We start from the raw sequence: 11,916 nt of genomic DNA on the forward strand, positions 1-11,916 counted from the left end.
CTGAATTCAATCTTTTGAGCTATTTTAGCTTCCAACTTTTATGGGCAATGTTCCCTACTCCCTGATCAGTTAAATAAAGCTGTAAGACACGCTGAAGAGTCAAGGCTGATTATTATGGGCTCCAGTCAGAGCTAGGAAAGCCAGAGAGCATATTTTTCCAGGTGTGAGGAAGAGCCTCTGATGCGCCATGTGGTTGACAGGAAGAGTCTCAACAGGAAAACATTTGACAGAAAGCGGGTGGAGATGGTGGTGAGAAGTCACACATATTCCCTTGGATGGCAACATAGAAGTCTTATGATGTTAGTTCTGCTCCTGCACCCAAATCTGCGAGTAGATGGGGGGAAAACCCTCAAAACGGAAGAGGGAATAACCCTCTGTTTTCTCACTTTGGCCTCCAAGTGCCTTGGCTCTCCTGCTCTATTTTCTCCTCCTCCTTCCTGAGGAGTTAGAATTTCTTTCCATACTGTGTACATGGGCTTTTTCCAGATGGGCACTTGCCATGTTCCCCACGGTGGAACTCCACCAGGGATGTTTTTCCCTGAAAGAATTTTAGTGTATTTATTGCCAGACTAACTTGAGTTCAGGTGCAAAGGGCTAGTTATCACAAAGGGTAAAATAACCTATTATGAGAATTCTATTCTGATTTAAAATAGAAATGAGGTCTCAGGACAGAAGAATCTTCATACAACCTTGGGATTTAAAAATATATTTATTTCTAAGAATTCTAACTTTTCACGTCTATTATCTAATGGTGCCCTACTACATAATAGTTCAGAGAAGGAGAGGGAAAATGTAAATAATGTTTCTTCTGTCACATAATTTTAGAGATGATGTATCAGATCCTGAATCTAATTTATACACCAGTGTCTCTGAAACTTGTTGGATGCCTACATATTTACAGGCAAATGCCGCTGCTTAAAAACAGGAACGTCACCTAATGCTATAAAATTAATTATGATTTAGAGCAGCACTGCATGACTTAAAAACTGTCCTCACAAAGTTCATTTTATCTTACATTTCACCTCCTCTTCTGACTGTGATCAGCACGAGAGCCTCAAACTATTTCACTTTCTAGCACCCTAGCAAGTCCAGAAAAGCAAATCTGAGAACTGGTTGTCTTCCAGGGTCCTCAAAACACCTCTGCAGTCTTTCCTCCAGGATCTTTGACATTTATAGAAACTACTGAGTTGGGAAGCTCTATAGTAGTGTCCATAATAAAAATAAATCATTTGTGATTAAAAAATAAATAAACAAACTTTGAGTGTTCAGGGAAGCAGCACTGGGCAAATTTAACCTTCTTCCCTCAACAAAGAAAATCACGAGCTCAGGGCGAGGCCCTACACTGAGTGATGCCTGGGTTAAGGCATAGGAACGAAAGTCCTCACTTGGAGTTTATAATCTCTTCCAGCTGGAACACGTGATTTTGGTCTACAGCTGTTTAAGAACACACATGCACCTGTATTTTCAGCTGTGTGACAAAAATGCTTCCAGGAGGCAGTTCTGCAAATCCCGCTCTGGCTCACAAACAGTACAGCTGAGGCGGAGAGGGCCCCCTCCTCTCGGCACAGCCTCCTTCATCTGTCACCTGTGTTGACCTTACCTGGGGCTGCCACCACCAGCTGCTCTCCCTCCTCTGAAACCACTGCCACCTCTTAAAGGCTTAACAGGATCTGTTTACCAATTCGAATCATTTATACACGTTGGTGATTCACACGTTCGTTTGCTTGATGCAAAACGTAGTTACTTATTAAAGGGACTTTCTGTATTAGCAAACCCCAGAGGGAACTGGGGGCTGTAGGTGTGGGAAGCCTTTGAAAAGCAGGTGTGTTTAGTCACAGGATGAAGATGAAGGTCCTCCCTGCTCCTTGGGGAGGTGGGTCAGCCTGCAGGTCCTGGTTCTTAGGGGTTTTCAGTGTGGAAGCAAAGCTTCCCCCTCCTCTGAGACTTAACACGCCCCAGCACAGAAACGCCAAACACAGCAGGCGAAGACAGAGTCAGATATAAGTAACGATTCTGCTTTTATCTGAGCCTCTGTATTTCAAAAGGCCTATCACATACTGCAGGATTCCTTAGTATCTTTTCTTCTTAATGACTCAAGGTGGATAAAAAGTTTAAATTAAAATGAATCCATGCGTTTCATAAGGTTTATCTTTAAAAATGTGTCCATCGACTTAAATGTGTCCATTTTCTTTTGTCCCAGGCTTGTTTATATTTATTTTCCACTGCGCTATGAAAGAGAACGTTCAGAAACAGTGGAGGCGGCATCTGTGCTGCGGTCGGCTCCGGCTAGCAGACAACTCGGGTAAGGCACGTGCCGGCGACTGCTTTTCACATCTAAGAGCAGTGGGGGGAAACGTTTGTCATCTGGTTTTCCATTGCCAGACAACCGCAGTCCCAATGGTAGCAGCTTACGAAGGTGGGGCGTGGAGTCTTAGGGCGATAAGGATGCAAGAGATCTGAAGACTCTTGGCCCAGCCCCTCTGTTTGGCAGAGAACACGAAATCCACACAGGTTGAGTTGTTCAAGGTTTTATGTCTAATTTAACAACTCAGATATCCAGAGGTTCCACTAAGCCATTGGCAACTTTCCATGTTTTTGAGCTCTTCATTAGGCCAAGAGATTTTTCTCAACTATAAAAAAAGTACCTGAAGAAAAGTATGACTTTTTTTTTTTTTTTTTAAATTACCATCAGTGGTTACTTCTCACCCTTAGGATGTTAAAGTGAGATTTTAAACAATGTTTTACACAGGGTCAAAGGAAGAAACGTATCTGTTTCTTCAGTCTATTATTGTTTACATGTAATGCTCTGGAAGTGTTACTTAAATAATGCAAGGACAATTCTTCAGGCCAGAAGACATCCCCCCTGCAGCAGCTTCTTGCACCGATTTCATTTCTTTCAGACTGGAGTAAGACAGCTACCAATACCATCAAGAAAAGTTCTGACAATCTAGGAAAATCGTTGTCCTCAAGCTCCATTGGTTCCAACTCAACCTACCTTACATCTAAATCAAAATCCAGCTCTGCCACCTACTTCAAAAGGAACAGTCACACAGGTAAGTCCTTCTGGCCATGGTAAAGGTGTTCTCTGATAGAGTTCTCATCACATTTTCATTGTGAAAATGGGATATCATGAAGATTGATAGATCATGGTGCCCATTAGGGTGCTCGTCTTCCATTTACGAAAATCAGAATCTGCTTGAAGACCTTATCCAGCCCCTTTGTGATTATTTTGTCTTTTTTTTTTTTAGATTTCATAACCCACATTAATCTACGTAGTCATACTATCATTAATTCTGAATATTTTTGTAACTTCCTTTGATTCAAAACATAGTTTTATTTTTAAAAATTAGAGCAGCTTGTTAATAACTTATGTATTTTATTTTAAAATTGTGTGTAGAAATTGAGTTGCGGATTATTTCAGCCTAGTATGAAAGTTACTTGGCAGGGTTGTATGGGAACAGAAAGAAACACCATCCAGGATTTATGTTACCTTTAAGAATTAAACCATTAACCATTGAAAGTATTATTGGCAATTCTGTTTAAGTCACTGATTAAGCCAAAAAAATGTGAAAGAATAGAGGACACTATATTTAGAAAGGGATACAGAATGGTGAGAAAAACCTTGTCTTTGTTGATCTCCTATATCCTCATTACATAATATTTACAATGACCACATATTCTAAAACTAAGCATGCCATGGACAATCCTGAAGACAACATGGAAATATAGATAATTTTGCAGTACTTGATTGCCAGTGACCAGTGAAATAAGGTGTGATCTTTTAATAATTTCAAAGGAAAATAGCAGAATCACTACTTTTAAATGCTAATTAAATCTCAAGTTAACAGCTGTCAACACATCACCCAACACTTCCCTAATAAAAGATGCTTCTAAAAGGATACTGAGAATAACTGTTTAAATTTGAATTTGTTTAGCTGTTGAACATAAACAGAGGTGAATGGCACAGAAAAGATTCATCTTTGGCTTTTGGTAAACAGCAAGTGTGTTGTGTGATGTGTAAGGGTTCACGTTACAAACACTTGAACTTCAAATGCCCTTATGGACATTTGAATCTCTCCACCTGTCTCTGCTTACACCGCTGTCTGTGCCCCACCCCTGGAATGGTCACTGCCTGGGATTCAAGATGGCACTGTGAAAAAATGTTTGAGTATATAGAGTTTGTTGATTCCAAAATTAATCACAGAAAGGTAATCTGAAAACTTGAAACAGTTTAGGAAATTCTTGGAGTCAAAGGTAATTTTAATAATTTTTTAAAAGATTTTATTTATTTAATTTTAGAGAGAGGGGAAGGGAAGGAGAAAGAGGGAGAGAAACATCAATGTATGGTTGCCTCTCACATGCCCCCAGCTAGGGACCAGGCCTACAACCCAAGCATGTGCCCTGACTAGGAATCAAACCAACAACCCTTTGGTTCACAGGCCAGTGCTCAATCCACTGAGCCACACCAGCCAGGGCTATTTTTGGTAATTTAATAAAAACTATACACTCTCTTCCCGAATGAGGTACAGCCTTTGAGTTTTGTACATAAACAGTTTTGCTAAAACTAAGAGCTCTGTGCACCCCTGCTTAAAATACCTGTGTAAGAAAATTAATAACAGGTGTTATCTGAGATAATCTAAGGTAGAGTATTCTTCCTAATGGGTAGTTTCCTCGCACAAAATAGCTTTTATTTATAATGAATACAGTATTCCCTCATTATCGCGGGTATTACATCCTAGACACCGCCCCCCCATGATAGATGAAAATCCGCAAAGTAGGAACCTTACATTTATTTTAGTATTTATATATATTTTAAGGCTTTATAAACCCTTCCCACACACTTATAAACTTTTCCCAGTCCCTTATTAACCTTTCCCAATCCCTTATTAACCTTTTCCACACTTTTATAAACACTACTTATGTTCTTAAATATATTCTACACTCTTAAACCTACATAACTTTAACAACATACGTATACAGTACCGCAAAATCCTGATATATAGCAAAAAATCCGCGATAAATAATTAAATATAATATTTTTTTAAATCCCGCAATACAGTGAGGCCACAATAAGTGAACCACTATATAGAGAGGGACTACTGTAATTGTTTCACTTAATATAATCAACCTTAAAATTAAATACTCATTTTTGTGTCCCCTTCTAAAATACAAATAGTTTATACATTATTAGTCAGTTATGAAGGAGTAGGAACAGACCTATTGAATTGTTTTCCTCTGAACACAGCTGGGAATAGCTAGCCGCAAGAAATGCCATTATAAAAATGGGAGAGCAGATAAGAAGGTAGATCATTTGAAACAGGGGGCATTTGGGAAGCATTAATGAAATACTTAAAAGTTTTAAGGATCATAGGGAATACTCACTGAAAGACAAAAGGAAATGCAGAACTGGAGAAACCAAAGAAAAACTTTGCATGTTTTTTTTTAAAGAATTCACCAATATAGGTTTGTCATAAAAAAAAACAACTCTTGGCGTTAAGTGGGCCCTCATCAGCCGGCATAAGGATATAGTCAGCTATATGTCATACTTCTATGATATAACAAACTCTGGTCTCCCATCAACTGACCTACAAATGGCTTTCTACTCCTAGCCAGTTCTCAGTGGGGCTCTGGGTACTTGGGTCACTTGGAGTATGCAGGGAGTCACTGCATATCATCATGGATATCTAGTTGGTTCATTTCTTGGAATTGATCTAGAAATTCATATGTTTATGGTGTAGATAATGTCTTCTAAGAGCATTCCTTCAACAAAAGTGGATCATTCAGGTAAACGTTTATTATACTTTCTTGAATGCATGAATTTTTGTAAGGTAATAAGAGAATATTTGCATGAATGAAACTAAGACTCTGCTGCACCAGCAAAATCGCTTGTTCTTTACAATACTTGGCTAGCACAATGACATTCCTGACCTGAGCTGGAATTTCTGAAATTTCAAATGGTGGTTTGCTGTGCTGGCTCTTGTCTGCATGGGGGTGTCTGCAAGCCGCTCCTTCTAGGAAATGTACCATGCTCTGGAGTTAATAAGTCTCATATCAAGTAAAACAACAACAAAGAACAGAAGCAGTACCTGAGAGGTTTGTGTTAGAAAGGTGTAAAGTGAGGTTCTTTACTTTTCACTGCTCTTATGACTTACTGGATATGCCATGGTACATTCATAGAAGTCATAAGAGAGAAATTGTTGATTTCAAGCCTGCTTTTTGAGGATTTTTATCTGCTTAAAATTTCAGCATAGGTCAAATAATAGTTCATTTCCCTAGCCCCTGGTTTTCAAACTTGCAGTTATAATCAAAATCTATATTGCCCATTCTGTAATAATCTAACCAAAGGACTGAGAATAGCATATATATTGATATACAACCCTTGCTCAGAATTTTACTTTATTAGACTGTAAAGACCCATAAAATGAATCACATATTGGGAATGAAGCTTGTCAAAATCTCTAAAAGGTATATGTCCCTGGAAGTTATCAATGAAGCAGAATGAATATATCCTTGGAGTTTCTTTGAGGATGTATAGTTTTCTAAAAGTATCAAGCAAAAATTGTTTATTATTGAGATATCAGTCAATAGAAAAATCCCGAACAGAAAACCAATGGCTAGTGACTATGTTAACTGAAAGAAAGCAGACTCAGTCGACTTGCCCAGAGCTGAAAGGGGGAGGGGCTTGATACAGTGAATGCCCTGAGCTTTTTCCTCATCAATTCTGGGACATGGTCATTCTGCCTGCTTCAGTCTGCACACTCTTCCCATTCACCATCCATTCTCTCTTCCTTCCTTTAGTGTGGGATGGACACACCATTTCCTATTTCAGCCTTCTTTTTTTTTTTTTTTAGTGTTTGTTCCAACACAAGGTAACAGTTGAACAATTTGGGTTGTTTCCAAAGACGACAGATGTAATGATTATGGCTTTTATAATTATTGAAGGATTTTTAATGTTTTTGCATCTACGGGGTCTAACTTACTCAAAACAAAAAATGGCTAGAAGTAAGCATTTCCATTTTAGAGACATGATTCCTAGAAACATTTTTTCATGATAGAGTTTTTGCATCTTCCACAGTGACCAGAGAAGATAGAACTGTAGGAAACTAGTGCTTTATAGAAGGTTATATTCACTCCTTCATCAGTGTGAAATCTCTGTGGTTAATTTTATGTCAAGACAGCCATATGTATTTGTAGACAGTAAAGTTTAATTGAGTTTCAGAGCACTACCTGAGCCAATTTTAGAAATTTTTGGATCTAGGGAAATAATACTTAAATATATGATATTGGGAGATTTAGAACAAAAATGTATTCAGCAGTCCTTTATGACTTTCAATTGCTCTGATAGTGCTGTCAGCAATAACATAATTCTGAGACTGTAGCACAGTTAATAAGAATACATACTTAAAATACTTCTGATAGACATTTTTAATTTCTATAATTTAAATATAATTAATAAAAGATTATCTTTCTTATATTCCAATCACTTTACAAGGTATAAACCATTGGAAAATGTATTCAAAATAGCCTTTCGTGTTTATTTTCATTCATTTTTATTCTAAAGATCCTTTAAATTATATTTTATAAATTTTATTATGAAAAATGTCATATATAAAAAAGTAGAGATGATAGTATAATGAGTCCCTTTGTACCTACAAACTCATAGTCGCCTACCCATTTTCCCCTCCCTGTATTATTTTGAAAACATATCTTAGACATCATATCATTTCCTCCATAAATATTTCAGCATCTTTCAATTCATTTGTTATATAACCTGTCACTTCTTCTTTTGAGCCTTTGCCACATTTTTTTCTTTGGAGCAATTTTCTGTTTATTCCATTAATCAGCTCTTGAAAAATACCACTGCAGGAACATCTCTCTCTCTCTCTCTCTCTCTCTCTCTCTCTCTCTCTCTCTCTCTCTCTCTCTCTCTCTCTCTCTCTCTCTCCCCTCTCTCTGCCTCTCTCTGTCTCTCTGTCTCTGTCTCTCTCTCTCTCTCTCTCTGTTCCCTTCTCTCCAGGAATCTTTCTTAAAACAAACCCCAACACAAATTACTAGAAGGCAAGTTAACATTGATTTATCCATAGGAATGCACTTTGCAGATCAAAAACATGACATTTCAGTGTTGCCTATTACCTAGTCTAAGAGAGAACCAGAGCTTCATTTCCTCTGTGTACTGTTTTAATGTGCAAAACACAGTGTCCAGTCCCGTGGCCCTTAGGCATGTCCCCAGCTCTTCTTGCAGCCTAATTTCTTGTATTATTTCTTACAGACAATGCTTCCATGGGCAAGTCCTCATCAAAACTGACCCATGCTGATGGAGAACAAACATCAATCATCCCTGTCCATCAGGTCATTGACAAGGTGAAGGGTTATTGCAATGCTCATTCAGATAACTTCTATAAAAATATTATCATGTCAGACACCTTCAGCCACAGCACAAAGTTTTAATGTCTTTAATAGAAGAAAGTGGAATCAGTCTGCAGAAATATGATCTGCAAGCAGTTAAAACTGTGACTAGCAGGTGTAAATATGCCATTACCTAGGCAACTGCATATATATGAGGAATGTATTTGTTAAAAAGGCTTTTGTGCAATTCAAATTTTGTCTTTTCAGTGTATTTTCCATGGGGAAGTTTCTATCATCACTATGACTTCAGTACTGACAGCAACATGACTCAGTAACTACAGGAAATATGAATTTTTCATTATCTATAATTGGATTAGACTAATCAGAGCTCAGGGGAAGACATTAAAATTAGAGGACGAGGAAGAGGCTGAGCTAGGGACAAACCCTAAGTTAGAGCTTATTCATCCCCCACCTAATAGTTAGGTTGGATACGGCCGTTGGCTTCATCGAAATCGTCCTCAGCAATTAAGAGCATACCGCTGTTTCTAACTCTTGGTTGCCCACAAATCCCATCTCAGTGCTAGTTTCTGTGAATACAGTAGTACATGTCCTCTTTTTTAATGAAATTTCAACCATAGATCCAAAAGAAAATCTCACCTAAAGATTAGATAGGAATTTTTTCTTATACCAATGTTTAACCTTCAGGAATGTAACATACTTAAGAAAGAAAGAATCCCCTAAATTTTGACCTAGTTAATTTGAGGCCATGCAAATTTATACTATTTCATTTATCCTATTCAAGGTACAAGGCTTAAGCATCATCATTAATTATCATTAATCCCATACATTTGAACCAAGTTTAGTGTGGACTTCTGGGCAGTTGTAGAAGAATGAATCTCTTTCACCTCTGCTTTTGCTCTGCTATGTATATTGAACTCACAGGCTCATGGGAGGAATGAAAATTTCCATTAGGCACACTGTGTGTAGTAGTCTCTCCCTTTTGGTGATACAACCATTGAGAGTCTCTGGTTTTGCCCTTCCTCTGTAGACTTTAAGGCATTTGCAACTGCACAAATGAAGAGCCTCTCACTTCCCCATTTTAAGAGTTTTGTTCCAAGGAATATAAACTGAGACAAATAGGTGACTTACCATAATCAAAATAATGTATAAACATGTGGGTCTACAATTGCTAGTCTTAAACTATTTGTACATAAGTCCTCTGATTATAAGAGCCAGAGGAGGTCTGGCAAGATAGATGGTGTGTTATTTATGAATTAGGTTTCTGCATACAAACCATACATAATATTAAGCAGCTTATCTAACTTTTAAATTGTCCTGAGTAATATGCTTGCTAGCGAACGTTTAGAAGACCACATTTTAATTGTTCTTAAATGATGGATTTGTATCCAGTTTCTTACCAGTCCATCTCAGTACATGCTGTATACCTTACATTTGCTCTGGGTTATCTGGAAAGTATCAGATTCTGGGAAGTGGCAGCCTTGAATGTTGGGAAGATGAAACATTCTGGATCCAGTCTGTTTAAAGGCAGATGCCGGAACTGAGCACCTGGGGGTCTTTCCCTCTGTACAGAAAGCAGGTAGCTCTCAGTCTGAGACACAGAAGAATGAACATTCAGGCTGTGCAGCCACCAAGGGGCCTCTCAGCTTTGCTCATCTTCCATCATGAAGCCATTTGCCAGACTTGAATGGATGATAAAAATAATGTGGTGGTGGATTTTATTACTGTTCCATTTTGCAGTGGCCTGGAACCCTGTCCAGGGTGGCAGGGGTCTGCCCAGCTGGGCTTTCACTGCAGGGGGGAGTATATAGTAGGGAAGGCTAGTAAATCTTAAAATCACGAGATTCACTACAGTAGAGCCACATTCTTTGCTGGAGGCATATATTAGCAGGCTGCTAATTCCGGCAGAGATTACATAGAAATGAAAATTAATCTTAAATAGTCACTGAACCTTCATATACTCTCCACAAGCCTTAGAAAGTCAGGATAGAATTTAATTAGCTTTCTACTGTGAAATTTCTACCTAAAGTGCTTATTGAGTTATCAGTGCTTAAGAGATAGCTACAAAATGACTTTGATTTCTACTCATAGTTATCCATATGTGGGAAAACCTTTTTTTTTTTTCTTTTTTAATATTTGACAACAATGTCAGCTCCACTTTAGAAATGTCCAATAACCAGGTAAGGAAAAAAATGAAGAAAGAACTGAATAGCAATATTTGCAAATGGATTCAAAGGCTGAGCCAAATTCTACCCTCAGTTCTAAGCATATAGTTCTCACCTTCATTTAACCCACTCAGAACAGAATTACAGCAATGTAGCTGTGGAGCCCAACTTTAGATCAGACTGACTTTGAGAATAATATCAGTTCAGACTCTTTTTTTCTTTTGTATCCTCTTTTTTTTTTTTTTAACTATTCTGTGTTAGTCTTAGTCTCAGGTCCTGAGATATTTCCCCTTCTAGTCACCATTACTGTACTGTAAAGCTTTTCATTGTTCATTGTTATCACAGACTCTTCTGTACATATTTATTTATTTGTTTATAAATGTCAGCTTGTTTTCTATCTTAGCTTTATATCACCTGACTTTGTTATTTTAATTAACTTTCTCTTGCAGAGGTTGTATATATATTTTTTTCTAAATACTTTGTGAAAGGTTTCTGTAGCAGTGTCTTTTAATATGACAAATAAAAGTGACTGTGAGTGTAAATTGGAATTAGTGAGAAGCTACTGATGGCTGATTTGTCATTGTACTTAAATGGAAATGTTTTTCAAATAAATACTTATGTTGTTTATGTTCCAAATTATTCAATTCTTTTATGAGTGAATGTTTTTATTTCTGACTCTTAAATAGGAAAAGATTATTTGACGGCTGGAAAATAACCTGCCTCAAATTAAGCTAGTGACAGGGGCCACTTTGCCAAAACACTGAGAATGAATATGTTACAAAGATCCAGGTTACTAGAAATTAATGCATTTTGAGGGTCTTAGATTTTAAAATGACTGATGTGATGCCAAGCTCTGTGGTGGATGGAAAGTAATGTAGTTTTCTTTGGGGGGAACCCTTCAGCATCCCCCCAAAGAGGGAACTGAATCAGTAATGTTATGAAGAAGTTAGATCCTGGGGTGTTTTCTCACATTTCTGGCTGCTATTTTCATTGTGGGAGGCTTAGAAAATGACAAAATTGAGAACAGAACCCCCGCACTTCCTTTTGGTGTGGTTATTTCGGAGAACTCTCGCAGGCGGACAGCCACGGCCCCATTTGGCTCGCAGCCCTGCTCCTGGCCGAGCTGGGAGCTGCGTTTGCTGGTCACTGCTCAATGGGGTCTTCTGAGCCAACGTTCACAACTCCTGGCCAAGCCATGTTAAGAAAACAGGCAAACAGTTGCTTCAGAGTCATCTACGAGCAGGTTCCTTCAGAAAGCTTGGAGTAGGAGGGAACCAGTTATTTGATTTGCAGGCTGTCCCATGTTTGTAGTATTTTGAAATTTGAAAGAACTGGGCTTATAAGTACAGTGTTTTAGAAGCACTTCTGTATTTGCAGTTGAATAACA

At 38.0% G+C, this 11,916-nt stretch overlaps 1 protein-coding gene across 2 annotated transcripts in view; it reads left to right on the forward strand.

Moving 5' to 3' along the window:
• ADGRG6 (adhesion G protein-coupled receptor G6) overlaps positions 1-11,156 on the forward strand; it is a 133,443-nt gene extending 122,287 nt beyond the window's left edge. For both annotated transcript variants that reach the window (XM_090279921.1, XM_090279922.1), the window contains 3 exons: positions 2,201-2,302; positions 2,901-3,053; positions 8,270-11,156. In XM_090279921.1, coding sequence (XP_090136047.1) covers positions 2,201-2,302; positions 2,901-3,053; positions 8,270-8,448 — 434 coding nt within the window. In that variant the 3' untranslated portion in view covers positions 8,449-11,156. The remainder of the gene's footprint in view (positions 1-2,200; positions 2,303-2,900; positions 3,054-8,269) is intronic.
• Positions 11,157-11,916: the final 760 nt, after the last annotated feature.

The sequence above is a fragment of the Furipterus horrens genome, unplaced genomic scaffold, assembly GCF_987537825.1.
Source record: "Furipterus horrens unplaced genomic scaffold, mFurHor1.1.pri manual_scaffold_6, whole genome shotgun sequence".
In the NCBI taxonomy this organism is placed as follows: domain Eukaryota; kingdom Metazoa; phylum Chordata; class Mammalia; order Chiroptera; family Furipteridae; genus Furipterus; species Furipterus horrens.